The sequence below is a fragment of the Lissotriton vulgaris genome, chromosome 2_2, assembly GCF_964263255.1.
Source record: "Lissotriton vulgaris chromosome 2_2, aLisVul1.2, whole genome shotgun sequence".
NCBI lineage: Eukaryota > Metazoa > Chordata > Amphibia > Caudata > Salamandridae > Lissotriton > Lissotriton vulgaris.
Genome location: NC_141688.1, coordinates 324,621,880 through 324,640,274, shown reverse-complemented (window position 1 = coordinate 324,640,274; position 18,395 = coordinate 324,621,880). Strand labels below are relative to the sequence as shown.

The following is an 18,395-nucleotide window of genomic DNA, read 5'->3' as shown; positions in this document are numbered from 1 at the left end:
TGGGTCTCTGGTTAAGTGAGTGTTGGATCCTTGGTGGGGTGTTTAGCTTCATGGGTGGGGGACTGTTTTGGGTTCTTAGTTGATTGTTTGCATCTGTGTCTAGACGGGTTTTTGGTTCTTTGGTTGAGTAGCTGTTTAGTTCTTGGTAGGGAGTTTGGTTTTACAATTAGGTGAATGTTTGGGGGTTGACTTTGTAGCTGGATGCATGTTTAGGTGTGTGTTTGTCTTTCATACTTAATGTGAGTGTTTGTTTCCTTAATAAGGAGTTTTGGGCCTTAGTTGATTGCATTTCTTTGTGGGTTGTTGGAATTTCAGGTTCATAGTTGGATGAGTCTTTAGGCCTGTGCGTGTTTGTTTGGTTTCTATAGTCAACATGAGTGTTCGGTTCCTTGGTTGTCTGGTTGCCCCTCAGAGTAGGTCAGTGTTCGGATCTCTGGATAGGAGTTTAGATTATAGTTAATGTGAGTGTTTGTAGCCTTGGTTGGAAGTTTGGCAAAGTTCTTGATTGGAAGTTTAGGTTGAATGGTTGGGGCTGAGAGAGGTTCCTGGTGAGTTGATGGTGGTTCTGTGGAGATTGAGTTTGGTAGGTGTTTCCTTTAGCCTGCACCCCCACAACCCCACCCCTACATACCTCACTTCTCACATCCTGCTGGACCCCATCCTCTTACGCCTCTCTCTGTGCATATGTCATTCACCTCCGTCCTTTCATACCCAGTTGCTTTAAGCATGCCGCCCCTTGAACCACTTACTCCTTTCATACCCAGGTGCTTTCAGCATACCTCCCCGTGACCCACTTACTCCTTTCTAACCCAGTTGCTTTCAGCATGCCTCCCCGTGCCCCGCCCACTCCTTTCTTACCCGGTTACTTTCAGCATGCCTCCCTGTGTACCAATTACTCCTTTCATACCCGGTTACTTTCAGCATGCTTCCCCGTGCCCCACTTACTCCTTTCATACCCAGTAACTCTCAGCAGGCCTCTGCGTGCCCCACTTACCTCATCTGCATCACGTGCATTAACTATGCAATGCTCTGCTCTTCCCTCACATGCTTATTTCCCATTTACCCACATATACACACCAGCTATACCATGTCACTCTATTGTACCTATTTGCAGCCCAGCCTTTTATGCTTCATTCACCCTCATTCCTCCTGTAACTCACCCACTCATACCTTTAGCTTCTGTCTTACTCCTGACTCCACATGAAGTATATTTTTTAAACCAGCTTCTGTTTGCCTCACCTTCATTCATCAGTTTACCTACCCTCCTCCCTCACTCACCCACCCACTCACTCACTCGTTCACTCTGACACATTTGCCCCCTTCTCGTGCCATTCTTTCACTCACCCATGTATGCCTCACTCACCCACCCACTCACTCGTTCACTCACTCTGACACATTCGCCCCCTTCTCGTACCGTTCTTTCACTCACCTAACTATGTTTCGTTCACTCACTCACTCAGTCACTTACTCGTTCACTCAGTCTGACACATTCGTCCCCCTTCTTGTGCCGTTCTTTCACTCACCCATTCATGCTTCGCTCACTCCCTGTTCTTCATGCTGTCTTCTCTCCTCTCGTGTCTGTCTGATCGCCTCGTTTCTCTTCACTCATTCTCCCTTCGTGAGTGTCTGGGGTGCCTGGGGGTCTCTGGGTCCTTCGTGAGTGTCTAGGAGTGCCTGAGGGTCTCTGTGTCCTTTGTGAGTGTCTAGGGGTGCCTGGGGGTCTCTGTGTCGTTCGTGAGTGTCTAGAGGTGTCTGAGGGTCTCTGTGTCCTTTGTGGGGTCCATCTTGAACCTGGGTCTCCTCTTCTCTCCTACAGGTGGGAGCCATCACTTCCTGTCTGCTGCTCACCGCCTAAGGGACCCCAGCGCCCTGGACACTGCCACAGAGTATGGCCATCTCCGGAATGCCCCCTCTCCGGGATGTGGGGACCCCTGCAGCATCCTTTCCATTGCCCTTCCAGCTGAAGACCATGGGGGGGCAGTGGACAACGCGTCTGAGAAGGACGACGACTCCGCGGTGTCCCTCTGCAGCCCGGAACCCGCTGGTAACCCATCCTTGAGTCTTGGTGTGCTTAGAGGGCAGGGGCTCCCAACCTGGGGTGCCCGCAGCCCCCCGGGGGGGGGGGGCGAGATGGCATCTCAGGGGGTGCGACAAAGAGGGAACGTATGTACTGTATGAATAATTGGAGTTCAGCGAGAAGGATGTAGGTGGGCAAACATCAATCAAGCATTATCCAGGGGTGCGGGCATGGTTGGGGACCCCTGGACTAGGGTTTGTTGGAGGGTACCGTTTGTGCTTTCACATCTCACCTTCAGGCTCCTCCGGGGCATCTGGGCTCTGGCTTTGCTGTAACTCCTCTGCTTGTCCTGGTCTTATGCATCAAGGTTCTCGTGTGGATGTCCAGGTTGAGGCAAACATTGAATGCCGAGCAGTGCCGGGGTCTAGTCTGCCACTGACCCTCCCCCCCATACTTGCATAGGTTTGTTTGCGGGGTTGTGGAGAGGGTCCGCTTGATGTTATTTGCATCCTCAATAACTTGGAAATTAATTTCATATCATCCAGCTCAGGGCCATTCATTTCTGGGTCAATTAAAAAAAAATCAGTTAAGGTTTTTAATTCAATTTGAATCTAGTGATAACTTTTTTATTGTTTTTTGATATTATGTTATTTATATATTTTGGTATTTACAGGGAAAACTTCTTTAACTTATATCACCTGCGCCCTTAAAACAAAAATACAAGGGACACCCTTTCCTCCCCTTTACAAAACATTACCCTTCATTTATTCCCTTTTCCATTCCCTTATGTTTCAATCCTTGTCGCTATCAAAATATTGTTAACAGTATTTCAGATTTACCTGTCCGCTTCCCTATTTTTGATCCTGAAATCATCATGGTACCACAAGTTCGACTTCTCCTTCCTCTATTTTTTTTAACTATTAATTTTCATTGTACAACAAATAAACACAACAGTACTCATGTTATCGACCTCAGAAGGGTAAAAGGCTGATTGGACCAGTTGGGATTTGAACACACAGCATAGGCCTCTACAGTAGATGCATTAGTCCACTTAGCCACCAAATAACTCTAGCTCACATGTGGAGGGTGGAGCTTCTGGCGGAGGAGCGGGGGGGAGGGAGCAGCCATGAATAGTCACTCTCCTCTTCACTGAGTCTAGTTCAAGTACTGTCAGTCTGTCCTGGATTTCACTCTCCTTGGGTCATGGGAAGATATGTTAGAGACAGTGCCCTACGCTGTCCTCAAGTTAAATGTGTGGAACTCTTCGGAGGCAGTTCGCGAGCCCCTTGCAATTTGGTTCAATATGTCTACAGCTTCCCAGCTGAAGAACATTTGCCCTCTCAATCCACATCTGGGCATTCATCTGATCTCCCCAGTCCTGTGCCCCTCAGTCTCATTGGTGAGGGGTATGACCGGTGCAGTACATAGAAGTGTGCTCGTTTGAAGCGGGCATTCGTGGGCACTCCTGGACTGATGCACACGCTTGGCTGCACGGGCATGGGGACCTTCCAAGGGCTCTGGAAGGTCCCCATCCCACCTCTGTCTCACAGGTAGTTCTCTTTGTAGTTTAGATTGTTTGAGGGCCTGACAAAATCTGGACACTAGGTGCCTGGGCGATCCCATGTTTATAATAATGTCTAGTCCGTGGGATGTGTCAGGTGTGTCCGAAAAGACCATCCAAATGTCTCTGGCTAGGTTAAGGTTTACAATTGTAAAACCTGCACCAGAGCTACCCTACTCGGATACAAATGTCATAGCAAATCGCACCTCCCTCCCTCCACACTGCCATAGTCATGTGCTTGCCAATATTAATAAATGGTCGCAGAGGTCATAGAGGAAGACGCCTAGAAGGGGGTGGTCTGCACACCCATGCCTGTGCCACCAGCCGGACCACATACATGCTACCCTTGTCGTGCTGTGACCCTGCTCTCCTCAACGGGGCACCCACCAGTAATCTCTTCTCCCAGTGTCACCCACTGTGCACCAACTGGCTGTGTGCTGGAGTTGTACCGCCTGATAGTACATTTCCATGTACAGGAGTCCCAGCCCCGTCTTCGATTTCCAGCTTAGGAACACTGAGGCCTACCCTGCTCCTTCTACCTGCGCATATGAGGCATATTAACAGGCTGTGCAGCTCCTTACAGGTGCCCCTAGGTATCCTGCATTGTGTATTCTCCAGTACATGGAGGCACCGAGGAAGAGGCAAGGAGAATCCTACTAACGGTGACTGAGGGAAGTGTTACCCACAGGAGTGTGGGAGCACTTAGTGTTTTGTAAAATACCCCTCACACACCAAAAGGCCCCTTGGTGTCATGCTTCATCATAGGGGTCTTCGCACCCCTCTAACGGGATGCGACGTGCTACGACCTACGACTACGCGGGAGCACTTATAGACTCCGTGTCTACCCGTCGCGCATGCGCGGTGCGGTTCACACTTACTGAGCATGCGCGAAGCAGAGAAAGACTACGGGGGCTTGGGCACGGACACGGGGCTGATAATGAACAGGCTCTACCGGACTTTCCTTAAAAGGGCATACATCTAGCCAAAGAATCTATGAATTAAGGGCGGATCACCCTTATTTGGGCACACCATCGCATCCGCTTTGGCTCAAGTAACGGCTGCACTAATTAGAAATACCGGGTATAAATACCACACACGAAAACTTTCTGATTGATTCCAGTGGAGCAGCGTGTGGGGTAAGACGGAGGACAACTCATCCCGAGTTTGTAAGTATAGAGCTTGCAACACAAGCATTCCTGATGAGAAAGTAGGTAAGAAATGATTTTAAAACCAAGATTGTTTCTCTACTTAGACTGCACAAATAGCAATCAACCCCCAGACGTTCTAGAGTGCTCATGAAGCAAGCAAGCTATACCTATTAAGTTTGACCCATACTTCCTTTATATTCATTTTAAAAACATAATAAGTGTGTTTTCTATGTTGTATGTCTTGTCAGTCCTTCTTTTACAGGGCCAATTGAGCAAATGGTTTGTTCCAGGTGACTACACCTGTCTGAACTACCCATGACTAGGAAGACCATATCCTTTTTCTATTTTCTTTTTCAGGTCATGCGAATGCATGTAAACTGTGCAAAAAAATGCTGTAGGCATATTATAGCCTATATATATTTTTATATACTTAAAAAATATTTTTCTTCACTTTTGTTACTAACACAAAACTTTAAGGTTACAAATTAGTGAAACGTGAGTAAGGTGGGGAAGTTGTGCCCCCGTCCTGAAGAAGGAGCACACGCTCCGATACAAGTCGACGCATACCTGAGGTACTGTCCATTAATACGACAGATCAAACCTCGCACTTCACTTCTTTTAGTAGTACCAGCCCGGGGTTGTGAATAAAGTTTTTACCAATACACCCACAAGCCAGGTATCTTTTTAACTCTTCACTAAATTCCACTACTCACATAATTATCCCTATCACCACACGCCCCCCACATAGCCATTACTATAAGTGCTCCTGCGTAGTCGTAGGTCGTAGCACGCCGCATTCCGTTAGAGGGGTGCGAAGACCCCTATGATGAAGCATGACACCAAGGGGTCTTTCGGTGTGTGAGGGGTATTTTACAAAACACTAAGTGCTCCCACACTCCTGTGGGTAACACTTCCCTTAGTCACCGTTAGTAGGATTCTCCTTGTTTATGTACCTAAGCCTGTGGAGTAAGAATCCTGCTTCATTACTCTGCCTCCCTCTTTTGTTAAAGTTGTATAGCCAGGCAGCGCACAGCTGCAGGAGTTTTTTGGACACATTTACATACACATAGGAACACACACATTATATAAAGGAAGCCAGCGGTCACTACCAAATGGAGGACGAACACGGCCTCACGTTTGGGGAAGACGAAATTGATAAAATCTTGACGGCTTTCAACCCCTTTGAAGGCCTGAGCAACCCAGAAACCGGTCCTAACATCAATGATTGGAATGAGCTACTAAATCTAAGGCACAATCAGATAAAAGCAGCCCTGCATGGCCTACTTATGACAGAATATCTAAGGAACAAAATGGCACCATCAGGCTTAATTGTCAACAATGAACCATTGATTTTTCAGAATGATCTCGTGTTCAAAAAAGAGTGGTCTCTGATCTCATGGCACTGCTCAAGAGATTGGCTGGTCTTAATAGTAAAGACAGCAGCAAGGATCACCCAGGAACTTAAAATCGAGATCAATAAATTTGAAGTACAACTAAATACTTATATATCCCCAGCTGATCTAAAAGTACGGTTGGACGAACTCAACCAACGAATGACCGAATTTGAGTTCACATTAGAACAAAGTAAATTTAACAAATGAAGTAAAGACAAAGCCAAATTCACACCAGAGGGGGCATATCCATACACCAAACCTGACTATGCTCCGAAGAATTCCAACAGCGATATTGACAGTGAAGGCTCTGATAACAGTTCTTCAAGTTCTAATTCAAGTGGTAACAAAGGATATAGACCACACAGAGGAGGCTGGAGACAAAGGAGACAGCAGTTCTCCAGACAAAGAGGATGGATAGGATATCAACCCCAACCCCAATATCCACAATATATGGGCCCACCACAATTCACCCTTTTCCAGTATGGACCCTCTACCACGGGACCAAACTACCTGCAATGGAACCCAGAGTACAATGAAGGTTTCTACGGCCCGCAACCTTTTTTAGGGCCACGCCCCGGAACACGGGAGAGGAACAAAAAAGGCAACAATGTCGTTTGGGAGGATCAAGATCAGAGCAACTCCCGGACCACGAGGAGTATGACGGGATCCCTCCCGAACCATCCCTCAACAAGCAAGAGGGGGACCTACTGGTTAATCTGACCCCACGGCCCTTAACTGAAACCCAGAAAAATGTGCTAAACAAAGGACTAGGTTTCGTACCTACACACAAACCAGATATCTTCAAACTGAATATGGAGATGCAAGACTTCATCAGGAAGTTAAAACTACAGGCCTTCTTCCAAAACAAACCATCAACTTTGGCACCAACAGACACAGGCTTACGACTGAAATCTACATTCACTCCTCTAGATTCATCACTACCGATTGAACTCCTAACTTTTGAAAAAGCCACAGAAGTCAACAAAATCAATTTGACGAATACCAGTGTCTTTCACAACACCAGCAAACAGGAACAACAAGCCATAAAAGAACTGGCGGACAACAACGAAATAATCATAGAACCAGCAGACAAGGGTGGCGCCATCGTCCTACAGACCATGGAGGCATAGGACACAGAATGTATGAGACTACTATCAGACAGGCGTAAATACACTGTCTTACAGGAAGATCCCACTGAGAAATTACGCATAAGAATAGGGGGTAAGATTGAAGAAGGGCTTGCACATGACTGGCTGAGCAAAAAGGAAGCTGAGTTTCTGATACAGACAGCACCACGCATCCCCTATTTTTATTGCAACCCGAAAATCCACAAAAAAATCACAAAACCACTGGGCAGACCCATTGTGTCTGGCATTGGTTCAATCCTGGAGCCACTATCTACATTTGCAGATGCTTTCTTACGCCCTCCTTGGCTAACAGTATAGCAATCTTGACTTTTTTGACACGTTCTCCGCGGCTGACGCTATAGCTATCCTGACTCAGTTGACATGCCCTCCTTGGCTAACGGTATAGCAATCTTGACTCTTTTGACACGTTCTCCGCGGCTGACGGTATAGCTATCCTGACTCAGTCGACATGCCCTCATTGGCTAACGGTATAGCTATCCTGACTCAGTCGACAAGCCCTCCTTGGCTAACGGTATAGCAATCTTGACTCTTTTGACGCGTTCTCCGCGGCTGACGGTATAGCTATCCTGACTCAGTCGACATGCCCTCATTGGCTAACGGTATAGCAATCTTGACTCTTTTGACACGTTCTCCGCGGCTGACAGTATAGCTATGCTGACGGTATAGCTATCCTGACTCAGTCGACATGCCCTTCTTGGCTAACGGTATAGCAATCCTGACTCAGTCGACATGCCCTCCTTGGCAAACGGTATAGCTATCCTGACTCAGTCGACATGCCCTCCTTGGCTAACGGTATAGCAATCCTGACTCAGTCGACATGCCCTTCTTGGCTAACAGTATAGCAATCTTGACTCTTTTGACATGTTCTCCGCGGCTGATGGTATAGCTATCCTGTCTCAGTCGACATGCCCTCCTTGGCTAACGGTATAGCAATCCTGACTCAGTCGACATGCCCTCCTTGGCTAACGGTATAGCTATCCTGACTCAGTCGACGTGCCCTCCTTGGCTAATGGTATAGCTATCCTGACTCAGTTGACATGCCCTCCTTGGCTAATGGTGTAGCTATCCTGACTCAGCCGACATGCCCTCCTTGACTAATGGTATAGCTATCCTGACTCAGTCGACATGCCCTCCTTGGCTAACGGTATAGCAATCCTGACTCAGTCGACATGCCCTCCTTGGCTAACAGTATAGCAATCTTGACTCTTTTGACACGTTCTCCGCGGCTGTCGGTATAGCTATCCTGACTCAGTTGACATGCCCTCCTTGGCTAACGGTATAGCAATCTTGACTCTTTTGACACGTTCTCCGCGGCTGACGTATAGCTATCCTGGCTCAGTCGACATGCCCTCCTTGGCTAACGGTATAGCTATCCTGACTCAGTCGACCTGCCCTCCTTGGCTAACGGTATAGCACTCCTGACTGAGTCGACATGCCCTCCTTGGCTAACAGTATAGCTATCTTGAATCAGTCGACATGCCCTCCTTGGCTAATGGTATAGTAATCCTGACTCAGTCAACATGCTCTCCTTGGCTAACGGTATAGCAATCTTGACTCTTTTGACACGTTCTCCGCGGCTGATGGTATAGCTATCCTGACTCAGTCGACATGCCCTCATTGGCTAACGGTATAGCTATCCTGACTCAGTCGACATGCCCTCCTTGGCTAACGGTATAGCAATCTTGACTCTTTTGACGCGTTCTCCGCGGCTGACGGTATAGCTATGCTGACGGTATAGCTATCCTGACTCAGTCGACATGCCCTCCTTGGCTAACGGTATAGCTATCCTGACTCAGTCGACATGCCCTCCTTGGCTAACGGTATAGCAATCCTGACTCAGTCGACATGCCCTTCTTGGCTAACAGTCTAGCAATCTTGACTCTTTTGACACGTTCTCCGCGGCTGACGGTATAGCTATCCTGACTCCGTTGACATGCCCTCCTTGGCTAACGGTATAGCAATCTTGACTCTTTTGACACGCTCTCCGCGGCTGACGGTATAGCTATCCTGACTCAGTCGACATGCCCTCCTTGGCGAACGGTATAGCAATCCTGACTCAGTCGACATGCCCTCCTTCGCTAACGGTATAGCTATCCTGACTCAGTCGACATGCCCTCCTTGGCTAACGGTATAGCAATCCTGACTCAGTCGACATGCCCTCCTTGGCTAACAGTAAAGCAATCTTGACTCTTTTGACATGTTCTCCGTGGATGACGGTATAGCTATCCTGTCTCAGTCGACATGCCCTCCTTGGCTAACGGTATAGCAATCCTGACTCAGTCGACATGCCCTCCTTGGCTAACAGTATAGTTATCTTGACTCTTTTGACACGTTCTCGGCGGCTGACGGTATAGCTATCCTGACTCAGTCGACATGCCCTCCTTGGCTAACGGTATAGCAATCCTGACTCAGTCGACATGCCCTCCTTGGCTAACGGTATAGCTATCCTGACTCAGTCGACATGCCCTCCTTGGCTAACGGTATAGCAATCCTGACTCAGTCGACATGTTCTCCTTGGCTAACGGTATAGCAATCCTGACTCAGTCGACATGCCCTCCTTGGCTAACGGTATAGCTATCCTGACTCAGTCGACATGCCCTCCTTGGCTAACGGTATAGCTATCCTGACTCAGTCGACATGCCCTCCTTGGCTAATGGTATAGCTATCCTGACTCAGTCGACATGCTCTCCTTGGCTAACGGTATAGCAATCCTGACTCAGTTGACATGTTCTCCTTGGCTAACGGTGTAGCAATCCTGACTCAGTCGACATGCCCTCCTTGGCTAACGGTATAGCTATCCTGACTCAGTCGACATGCCCTCCTTGGCTAACGGTATAGCTATCCTGACTCAGTCGACATGCCCTCCTTGGCTAATGGTATAGCTATCCTGACTCAGTCGACATGCCCTCCTTGGCTAATGGTATATGTGAGAAGTTGGCCTGATATGTAATGTTCACTATTCTAGCTAACACTTTGTATCAGTCCAAACAACCCTTATGGTGATTGGTTGTAAGTCAACCTTATAGACCAGCTATCCTAGTAGAGTGGATACGAGCAGTCTTCGGACTAAACTCTAGAGGGCGTGTTAAGCCAGCTGTTATACCATCACATATACCCCTTGAACACCAAGTGAAAGGACACCACACAAGTGTTATGAAAATAAACAGTGTATTTATTTAGATCACAACAGCCCTGTACTCTTTATGAGGACAGGGTACTAAGCACACAACAAAACTCTTATGAAAATACTTCAAGTTGCACAATTTACACAAATGCCCGAGGGGCACAGAAAACCATATACTATGGAAGTGGAATGCGAAATTACTATCAGGTAAGTACTGTACTAATAGGCTTTGGAATCGCTAGGACTACGTTACTGAACCTTCAGATTACTAGTAGGAGGCCTAGGGGACTCGGGTGCAGAGTGTGCACTCTCACGCGGGATGCGGGACAAAGTCTATGGGAGCTAGTAAAGACAAAAGTTAGTGTTCTCGGGCGAACCCGATAAGGTAGGTTGAAAACGACAGTGGATCCTGACCCTTGGATAGTGAGGCTATGCTGGGGCACCGAAATGCAGAGTTTACCTAGCCCAGGGGCTGCAGCTGCATAGGTCTGAAAAGACGTTGGGAATCCTCGTAGACGAACCAGGAGCCTGAAGAAAGAAGTTGCTGGCAGGCGACCAGTGAAGATTGTTCGAGTGATCCAAGCCTGGATCGAAGATGGATGACACCTGAAAGCAGAGGGGACCAAGTTCGTGACCACTAGCCAGTAGTCAGATAGCACCAGGAGGGCACCGGATGGTAGTCACCTCGACTAGGTGAGTAGGCGATGCTGGGCTCTGCAGTCTCACGGACCAGGAGGCATTGTCGGCGACCAGGATGGAGGTGCGAGCTGTCCCACGATGGATGATGCTGTCGACGTCGCTGGACCCAGGATTGGGGCAACAAGTCTTGGCAAATTCAAGCATACGCGGTGGACCTAAAATGGCGTCTGGAGTGGACCAGGAGGGTCCGGGGTGCTCCTCTTTTGGAAGGGAGCAAGGGCCGGTCTGGAGCAACCAGACCAGCAGCGGTGATGTCGTCGGGCGTCGTTAGGAAGGCCACAAGCCAGCGGGCTAGTAGCCAAACAACGCGGTGAGCAGCAAAAAGCAGAAGGGCCCCACGCAGATCTCGTGGATGCTGGGAGGCTGGACTTCGGTGCTGGAGCTGCTCAGGGTCGGGGCTTCTCGGACCCCAAAGCACTCACCAGAGGATCCCTCGGCGGTCGTGCTGGATAGAAGTCGTGCAGTTCTGATGATGGCCGGTCCCTCGAGGTCTCGTCGCACCTACGGTTCTCAGCTTAGCTGTAGAGGTAGGAAGAGGTCAGAGGTGCCAGGGAAGCTGGGTCTCGTCGTGCTGGTCGGTCGGATTCCTGAGGAAGGACGTGCAGCAAACCGCAGAGTTCTTAGATGGTGCCTGCGGATGCAGGGTGACTACTCCTTAGCCACAAGGGAGAAATCTTGAGAAGAAGTCGAGAGTTCCTTTCGTAGAAAGTAGTTTCTTGATTCAAAGATGATCTAATTTGGAAGCGTCCCTGCTCCTGCCTTTATCCTAAAAAAAGGGGTGGGTACGCGACTAGGTCCTGCCATAGGGGTGGGACCAGGAAGGGGGGTGGTTACACCCCTCTCCCATGCCGTAATTTCCCCAGGCCAGGGGCTGGTGTGCCCCTGGAACTGGTTCTAGCCGGCAGATGCGTAGTGAGCACCGGGGTGCCACTCTGCAGTCACCTTCCTGTAAAGCCCTGCCTACCCAGGATACACAAAACCCTGTCTGGGATGGTGCTAGCACCGCCCCTGACAGGAAACCCTTTGTCCAAGCTCTCCTCGCTGGAAGGACTCCCAGCAGCAGGAGGTCAGACTCGTGTCTGTGGTGGCAGCATCCATTTTGTGGAGCTGAGCCTTCAGTTAACTTTAACCGCGGTCCACAGTTACATACATGTCGTGTCCCTCTAGAAGGGTGGAATGCTAACCCCGTCGCCAGAATTGGCGAGGGGTTAGTATTCCAATTCGTATGACACCTTACTCAACATGTTTTGATAAAGCAATACCAGAGATAGCATTTAATTGCGAGGATTATAATGCACTTAAGAGTATATGGTATGCGTTATCATGGAACAGCTATTAGGACTTGGTTCCGCAAGATGCAAACGGGCTCAGCTCATGCCAGAGCACCATTTCACACAATTCCAAGCACTCTGCCTTCAGGATTGTCAAGGCCTGCCATAGGAGTGACTGATAGGAATCTGTGTGTCCATTTTTAGGGTTAGATATAGGTATACTATATCTAAAGCAAAGGGTGATTACAACAACCTTGCCCCAGCTGTCGTGCAGCCAGTTGTGTCAGATTTAGATGGCCATCCAGGGGTGGCATAATACATGCTTCAGCCCCTGGTAGGCCCTGGGTAAACCTATGCCCTGAGTTACAGGGTCTGATAAGGTGGCCCAGTCCCAATTGGGTAATGCACCTAAGGTACACATGTCAATTTAGTGAAAGAACAGCTAGGCTGTGGGTCTGATTGGCAGGCCCACAGCCAGAGAAAGTCGTAAACCAAACAAAAAATCTGGGTGATCATAGGATTGCAGACCCTACTCTCATACAGTATAGCTATCCTGACTCTTTTGACACGTTCTCCGCGGCTGACGGTATAGCTATCCTGACTAAGTTGACATGCCCTCCTTGGCTAACGGTATAGCAATCCTGACTCAGTCGACATGCCCTCCTTGGCTAACGGTATAGCTATCCTGACTCAGTCGACGTGCCCTCCTTGGCTAATGGTATAGCTATCCTGACTCAGTTGACATGCCCTCCTTGGCTAACGGTATAGCTATCCTGACTCAGTCGACATGCCCTCCTTGGCTAACGGTATAGCTATCCTGACTCAGTCGACATTCCCTCCTTGGCTAACGGTATAGCTATCCTGACTCAGTCGACATGCCGTCCTTGGCTAATGGTATAGCAATCTTGACTCTTTTGACACGTTCTCCGCGGCTGACGGTATAGCAATCCTGACTCAGTCGACATGCCCTCCTTGGCTAACAGTATAGCAATCCTGACTCAGTCGGCATGCCCTCCTTGGCTAACGATATTGCAATCCTGACTCAGTCGACATGCCCTCCTTGGCTAACGGTATAGCTATCCTTACTCAGTCGACATGCCCTCCTTGGCTAACAGTATAGCAATCCTGACTGAGTCGACATGCCCTCCTTGGCTAACGGTATAGCAATCCTGACTCAGTCGACATGCCCTCCTTGGCTAACGGTATAGCTATCCTGACTCAGTCGACATGCTCTCCTTGGCTAACGGTATAGCAATCCTGACTCAGTTGACATGCCCTCCTTGGCTAACGGTATAGCAATCCTGACTCAGTCGACATGCCCTCCTTGGCTAACAGTATAGCAATCCTGACTCAGTCGACATGCTCTCCTTGGCTAACGGTATAGCTATCCTGACTCAGTCGACATGCTCTCCTTGGCTAACGGTATAGCTATCCTGACTCAGTCGACATGCTCTCCTTGGCTAACGGTATAGCAATCCTGACTCAGTTGACATGCCCTCCTTGGCTAACGGTATAGCTATCCTGACTCAGTCGACATGCCCTCCTTGGCTAACGGTATAGCTATCCTGACTCAGTCGACATGCCCTCCTTGGCTAACGGTATAGCTATCCTGACTCAGTCGACATGCCCTCCTTGGCTAACAGTATAGCAATCCTGACTCAGTCGACATGCTCTCCTTGGCTAACGGTATAGCTATCCTGACTCAGTCGACATGCCCTCCTAGGCTAACGGTATAGCTATCCTGACTCAGATGACATTCCCTCCTTGGCTAACGGTATAGCTATCCTGACTCAGTCGACATGCCCTCCTTGGCTAATGGTATAGCAATCTTGACTCTTTTGACACGTTCTCCGCGGCTGACGGTATAGCAATCCTGACTCAGTCGACATGCCCTCCTTGGCTAACAGTATAGCAATCCTGACTCAGTCGACATGCCCTCCTTGGCTAACGGTATAGCAATCCTGACTCAGTTGACATGCCCTCCTTGGCTAACGGTATAGCTATCCTGACTCAGTCGACATGTCCTCCTTGGCTAACAGTATAGCAATCCTGACTCAGTCGACATGCCCTCCTTGGCTAACAGTATAGCTATCCTGACTCAGTCGACATGCCCTCCTTGGCTAACAGTATAGCAATCCTGACTCAGTCGACATGCTCTCCTTGGCTAACGGTATAGCTATCCTGACTCAGTTGACATGCCCTCCTTGGCTAACGGTATAGCTATCCTGACTCAGTCGACATTCCCTCCTTGGCTAACGGTATAGCTATCCTGACTCAGTCGACATGCCCTCCTTGGCTAATGGTATAGCAATCTTGACTCTTTTGACACGTTCTCCGCGGCTGACGGTATAGCAATCCTGACTCAGTCGACATGCCCTCCTTGGCTAACAGTATAGCAATCCTGACTCAGTCGACATGCCCTCCTTGGCTAATGGTATAGCAATCCTGACTCAGTCGACATGCCCTCCTTGGCTAACGGTATAGCTATCCTGACTCAGTCGACATGCTCTCCTTGGCTAACGGTATAGCAATCCTGACTCAGTTGACATGCCCTCCTTGGCTAACGGTATAGCAATCCTGACTCAGTCGACATGCCCTCCTTGGCTAACAGTATAGCAATCCTGACTCAGTCGACATGCTCTCCTTGGCTAACGGTATAGCTATCCTGACTCAGTCGACATGCTCTCCTTGGCTAACGGTATAGCTATCCTGACTCAGTCGACATGCTCTCCTTGGGTAACGGTATAGCAATCCTGACTCAGTTGACATGCCCTCCTTGGCTAACGGTATAGCTATCCTGACTCAGTTGACATGCCCTCCTTGGCTAACAGTATAGCAATTCTGACTCAGTCGACATGCCCTCCTTGGCTAACGGTATAGCTATCCTGACTCAGTCGACATGCTCTCCTTGGCTAACGGTATAGCAATCCTGACTCAGTTGACATGCCCTCCTTGGCTAACGGTATAGCAATCCTGACTCAGTCGACATGCCCTCCTTGGCTAACAGTATAGCTATCCTGACTCAGTCGTCATGCTCTCCTTGGCTAACGGTATAGCAATCCTGACTCAGTTGACATGCCCTCCTTGGCTAACGGTATAGCAATCCTGACTCAGTCGACATGCCCTCCTTGGCTAACAGTATAGCAATCCTGACTCAGTCGACATGCCCTCCTTGGCTAACGGTATAGCTATCCTGACTCAGTTGACATGCTCTCCTTGGCTAACGGTATAGCTATCCTGACTCAGTCGACATGCTCTCCTTGGCTAACGGTATAGCAATCCTGACTCAGTTAGCATGCCCTCCTTGGCTAACGGTATAGCTATCCTGACTCAGTCGACATGCCCTCCTTGGCTAACAGTATAGCAATCCTGACTCAGTCGACATGCCCTCCTTGGCTAACGGTATAGCTATTCTGACTCAGTCGACATGCTCTCCTTGGCTAACGGTATAGCAATCCTGACTCAGTTGACATGCCCTCCTTGGCTAACGGTATAGCTATCCTGACTCAGTCGACATGCTCTCCTTGGCTAACGGTATAGCTATCCTGACTCAGTCGACATGCCCTCCTTGGCTAACGGTATAGCAATCCTGACTCAGTCGACATGCCCTCCTTGGCTAACAGTATAGCAATCTTGACTGTTTTGACACGTTCTCCGCGGCTGACGGTATAGCAATCCTGACTCAGTCGACATGCCCTCCTTGGCTAACAGTATAGCAATCTTGACTCTTTTGACACGTTCTCCGCGGCTGACGGTATAGCAATCCTGACTCAGTTGACATGCCCTCCTTGGCTAACAGTATAGCAATCTTGACTCTTTTGACACGTTCTCCGCGGCTGACGGTATAGCTATCCTGACTCAGTCGACATGCCCTCATTGGCTAACGGTATAGCTATCCTGACTCAGTCGACATGCCCTCCTTGGCTAACGGTATAGCTAACCTGACTCAGTCGACATGCCCTCCTTGGCTAATGGTATAGCAATCCTGACTCAGTTGACATGCCCTCCTTGGCTAACGGTATAGCTATCCTGACTCAGTCGACATGCCCTCCTTGGCTAACGGTATAGCTATCCTGACTCAGTCGACATGCCCTCCTTGGCTAACGGTATAGCTATCCTGACTCAGTCGACATGCCCTCCTTGGCTAACAGTATAGCAATCCTGACTCAGTCGACATGCTCTCCTTGGCTAACGGTATAGCTATCCTGACTCAGTCGACATGCCCTCCTTGGCTAACGGTATAGCTATCCTGACTCAGTCGACATGCCCTCCTTGGCTAACGGTATAGCTATCCTGACTCAGTCGACATGCCTTCCTTGGCTAATGGTATAGCAATCTTGACTCTTTTGACACGTTCTCCGCGGCTGACGGTATAGCAATCCTGACTCAGTCGACATGCCCTCCTTGGCTAACAGTATAGCAATCCTGACTCAGTCGACATGCCCTCCTTGGCTAACGGTATAGCAATCCTGACTCAGTTGACATGCCCTCCTTGGCTAACGGTATAGCTATCCTGACTCAGTCGACATGCCCTCCTTGGCTAACAGTATAGCAATCCTGACTCAGTCGACATGCCCTCCTTGGCTAACGGTATAGCTATCCTGACTCAGTCGACATGCCCTCCTTGGCTAACAGTATAGCAATCCTGACTCAGTCGACATGCTCTCCGCGGCTGACGGTATAGCAATCCTGACTCAGTCGACATGCCCTCCTTGGCTAACAGTATAGCAATCCTGACTCAGTCGACATGCCCTCCTTGGCTAACGGTATAGCAATCCTGACTCAGTCGACATGCCCTCCTTGGCTAACGGTATAGCTATCCTGACTCAGTCGACATGCTCTCCTTGGCTAACGGTATAGCAATCCTGACTCAGTTGACATGCCCTCCTTGGCTAACGGTATAGCAATCCTGACTCAGTCGACATGCCCTCCTTGGCTAACAGTATAGCAATCCTGACTCAGTCGACATGCTCTCCTTGGCTAACGGTATAGCTATCCTGACTCAGTCGACATGCTCTCCTTGGCTAACGGTATAGCAATCCTGACTCAGTCGACATGCCCTCCTTGGCTAACAGTATAGCTATTCTGACTCAGTCGACATGCTCTCCTTGGCTAACGGTATAGCAATCCTGACTCAGTTGACATGCCCTCCTTGGCTAACGGTATAGCTATCCTGACTCAGTCGACATGCTCTCCTTGGCTAACGGTATAGCTATCCTGACTCAGTCGACATGCCCTCCTTGGCTAACGGTATAGCAATCCTGACTCAGTCGACATGCCCTCCTTGGCTAACAGTATAGCAATCTTGACTGTTTTGACACGTTCTCCGCGGCTGACGGTATAGCAATCCTGACTCAGTCGACATGCCCTCCTTGGCTAACAGTATAGCAATCTTGACTCTTTTGACACGTTCTCCGCGGCTGACGGTATAGCAATCCTGACTCAGTTGACATGCCCTCCTTGGCTAACAGTATAGCAATCTTGACTCTTTTGACACGTTCTCCGCGGCTGACGGTATAGCTATCCTGACTCAGTCGACATGCCCTCATTGGCTAACGGTATAGCTATCCTGACTCAGTCGACATGCCCTCCTTGGCTAACGGTATAGCTATCCTGACTCAGTCGACATGCCCTCCTTGGCTAATGGTATAGCAATCCTGACTCAGTTGACATGCCCTCCTTGGCTAACGGTATAGCTATCCTGACTCAGTCGACATGCCCTCCTTGGCTAACGGTATAGCTATCCTGACTCAGTCGACATGCCCTCCTTGGCTAACGGTATAGCTATCCTGACTCAGTCGACATGCCCTCCTTGGCTAACAGTATAGCAATCCTGACTCAGTCGACATGCTCTCCTTGGCTAACGGTATAGCTATCCTGACTCAGTCGACATGCCCTCCTTGGCTAACGGTATAGCTATCCTGACTCAGTCGACATTCCCTCCTTGGCTAACGGTATAGCTATCCTGACTCAGTCGACATGCCTTCCTTGGCTAATGGTATAGCAATCTTGACTCTTTTGACACGTTCTCCG

The 18,395-nt window shown here is 49.2% G+C and overlaps 1 protein-coding gene across 9 annotated transcripts in view; it reads left to right on the top strand.

Annotated features, from left to right (window-relative positions):
- The window catches only part of NR1H3 (nuclear receptor subfamily 1 group H member 3), a 335,465-nt gene that overhangs the window by 240,911 nt on the left and 76,159 nt on the right, over nt 1-18,395 (top strand). For all 9 annotated transcript variants that reach the window (XM_086959703.1, XM_086959708.1, XM_086959702.1 and 6 more), the window contains one exon: nt 1,817-2,044. In XM_086959703.1, coding sequence (XP_086815829.1) covers nt 1,817-2,044 — 228 coding nt within the window. The remainder of the gene's footprint in view (nt 1-1,816; nt 2,045-18,395) is intronic.